Source organism: Pteropus alecto, unplaced genomic scaffold (assembly GCF_000325575.1).
Source record: "Pteropus alecto unplaced genomic scaffold, ASM32557v1 scaffold50, whole genome shotgun sequence".
In the NCBI taxonomy this organism is placed as follows: Eukaryota; Metazoa; Chordata; class Mammalia; order Chiroptera; family Pteropodidae; genus Pteropus; species Pteropus alecto.
Genome location: NW_006431918.1, coordinates 13,250,582 through 13,253,801, shown reverse-complemented (window position 1 = coordinate 13,253,801; position 3,220 = coordinate 13,250,582). Strand labels below are relative to the sequence as shown.

At 51.3% G+C, this 3,220-nt stretch overlaps 1 protein-coding gene across 1 annotated transcript in view; it reads right to left on the bottom strand.

Moving 5' to 3' along the window:
- BLK (BLK proto-oncogene, Src family tyrosine kinase) overlaps nt 1-3,220 on the bottom strand; it is a 48,910-nt gene that overhangs the window by 1,826 nt on the left and 43,864 nt on the right. The window contains exon 11 of the mRNA XM_015600689.2: nt 1,117-1,267. Within this exon, the coding sequence (XP_015456175.1) occupies nt 1,117-1,267 (151 nt within the window). The remainder of the gene's footprint in view (nt 1-1,116; nt 1,268-3,220) is intronic.

The window sequence follows — 3,220 nt, the reverse complement described above, 5'->3', positions numbered from 1 at the left end:
CGAACTCCTTGCAGGGCTTGGCCTGCCCTGCATGACAGAGATGCATCCAGGGAGACACTGAGACCCACTAGGACACATGACCAGGCACATACAGACACTGGCGGCCACAGCGCAAAGGGACAATATGTACACAGATGCCACCCCGTCACCCAGGGGCTTCTCTGGGCAACCACTATGTTTCCATCTGGACAGAAGTGTCCTTTGCCATCTGACATGGGCTTTGCTAGTCACAGGACACCAAGGCCTGGGCATGTCACTTTAACTTGCCCCTGCCTCAGTTAATTCTTCCCTGTAAAACGCAAATTATGATACACGACCTATACGCCACCACAGGTTACAGTGAGGAGGGAATTCAGATCCTGCTGCCCCTCAAAGCCCTGCAGATGGCCGCAGCCAGGTCAGCATTCCGAGCGGACAGCACAGCCCAGCACCTGGCTCCCTCGCATGCCGCCTGGCTTTCTCTGGCCGCCCCCCCCCGCCCCCGCCCCCCAGTTCCCTCAAGTAATGAGCAATAGCAACCCTTCTCCTATATCAACTGATCAATACGCTCAGCTAATGTGGCTTTCTAGCCTGCTTGATAAGTGTATTTGACCTTTTCAAATCCTATTATGAAGAGGGTTTTTACTGTAGTTATACAAAGTAAACCAGAGGGCTCTGCGGAAACCGTGATTCAGGTGTAAGGTTTTTCTGCTCACGTTTTAAAGCATTGTTTTCCAAAGTGTGTCCCGTGAACCCCTAGTTCTGTGGGAAGTTAATAGACGATGTGTGGAAAAAAGTACTTTGGGCTCATATTAGTTTGCGGGGGACCAGGTGAAGCACGTGTGTACTGTGCCTTTGCTGCAGGACTTCTCATGCTGGTACTCATTGGGAATCTCCAAGGCGACGCTGGACGGACTTTGCAGTATCTCCAAACCTACTTCATCACAGAGTCATTCCTCAGGAGGCACTAGTGCTCTGCAGAGCACATTTAGGGAAATGCTCATCTAGCTGGGGGGGAGGCCAGAGTTGTGGAAACCACACAGCTCTCTGATCTCTTCACGCAGGGCTCTGCTGTGCTGTGACGAGCTGGGCAGGGTAAGGCCCAAGGCCTCCCTGCGGTTGGGGGTCTCTGCTTACCCTCTTGAGCGGTATATTCACTGTCGATGATCCGGGCCAAGCCAAAGTCACCGATTTTGCAGCACAAGGTCTCGGACACCAGGACGTTGGCCGCCCTGAGGTCGCGGTGAATTGAATTCATTTTCTCGATATACGCCATTCCTTCAGCAATCTGACGGAACAGGCCACACAGGGAAGGACAGCATGGGGACCTCCAAACAAGGATGGAGCCCGCCCAGCGTACCCTGAACAGTCCCCATAGGGGAGAGAAAGGCCTCTGCCCACCCCCGCCACCAGCCTGTCTGTAGAAGCAGCCTCCATCCCCTCACAGCCGGGAAGGGGCAGGAACGCACGGGTGCTTCTTTTTGTTTTGTGCTATTATTACTTTTGGAGGAGTGTAGAGAATGGTGGTGTTGCTGGAGAAGGGGCCGATTCTTAGGCGGAGTAGAAAGATGGCTTCGACTGCTCCTCTACTGAACAAACTACAAACCACAGTTCCCTAAAAGCCCAGAAAGGCAGAGACGGTGTCATCAGAGCTAGGGGCTACCTGTATCCCTCACTCATATCTCCCTTCCTTCCAAGTGTCTACAGGAGAGGAAGACAGCAGAATGAAGGCAGGAGAAAAGGCAGGTCTCTTGTCACGGAAGGAGAAGGAAAGAAGGGGCAGCAGAGAGAGCAGAAGGCAGGAGGGAAGGAAAGGGTTTATCTCCCTGGCAAGTTGGAAGCTCTGTTCCTGGAGCAGGGAGCCCCGGGTTGGAATTGTTGGCCCCTAGCATGTTGCTTAAGCTCCCCACAGGGTCACTGAACTAATTGGAACACGGACAAGGGTCTCCAGGGCGTGGAGTTGAGGTAAGAATTAAATGAGACACGTGGCCAAGGACCTAACGCAGCACTGCTCCATGGTGGGCATTCAGGGAGCGGGGGCAGAATCTGTCCTCCCCACCCAGTGCTGGTACAGCAGTAGCTGTGCTGGTCGTGCGGCTTTTAGTCAAGGAAACTCACTCAGAATTTATTCTCTCCACTTCCAATTGATAGATAAAGAAACTGAGGCAGAGAATACAAAACCAGTTTATCTCCTCAGACCTACTACGGCAAGAAGCCAGCACTAGAATTGAGCCCACCTCTCCTTCTGCTGCCATGTGTATTGATTCATGAATCCATTCATTCATTCACTCGTTAATTTATTCTTTCACTAAATCATTCCATCGAAATACATTTTAGTGGTATGGCATTGTGGAGACCATAAAGCTGAATCCCAAACATCTTATATCTGGACAGCATTTGCAAGCACTCATCCCGTTAACAAATACATATTAAGCAGAACTAGAAATACTGGGGGCGGAGGAGAGGGGTGCGCAGGTTAAGTAGCACCCAGAACTGCTTTCAAGGAAAAGAATCTACGACACATGTGCTCACGAGAACACACGAGCTAAGTGCTCTCTAACGCTTTTCTGTCCAGGGAAAATTTACTAGAAATGACACTTGACTTGAGTCATGACCACTGATTAGGATTCTGCCAGGTGAGAGGAGAGCCAAAGGCGTTCTGAGCAGAGGGGACAGCCCAGGCGAACGCTCACAGGTGTGACAGGCCGTGGGCATTGGCTGTGTGGCTGCAAAGCGGGGCACCTGGCGTTGTGGTTGGAGGGGAGATTTGCATTTCATCTGTAAAGCAGGAAAAGGAGTGCCCAGAAGGGCGCTGAGTGTGTGTGCGTGTGCGTGCGCGCGTGCGCGCGTGCGCATGGTGGGTGTAAGCATGATCAGAACGTGGTTTAGAAGCTGTTCACCTAGCAGCAGGTTCTGATTTGGGGTTTCTTAACCCTCAGATTCTTGACCACACCTAAGTATAAACTCAGGTGGCTTTTCATATCTTTTGCCCCTGGGTGACCCAAGATTTCCCAAGGGATTGAACATGAGACGGAGGAGAGCGAGAGGAGAGAAAGAAAGAAAGAAAAAAAATAAAGGAGTGCGCAGGCTTATCGCTCTTATGTGGTTTGAAACCAGTTACGAACACTAATTTTCCAAGACCACCTCGCCAGCTTCCTCAAAGCTCTGCTCACCTCAGTGGAAAAAGGGTGCCATGACATCAGTTCCTACACTGATCCGAAAAGCAGATAAGCAGCAGAGG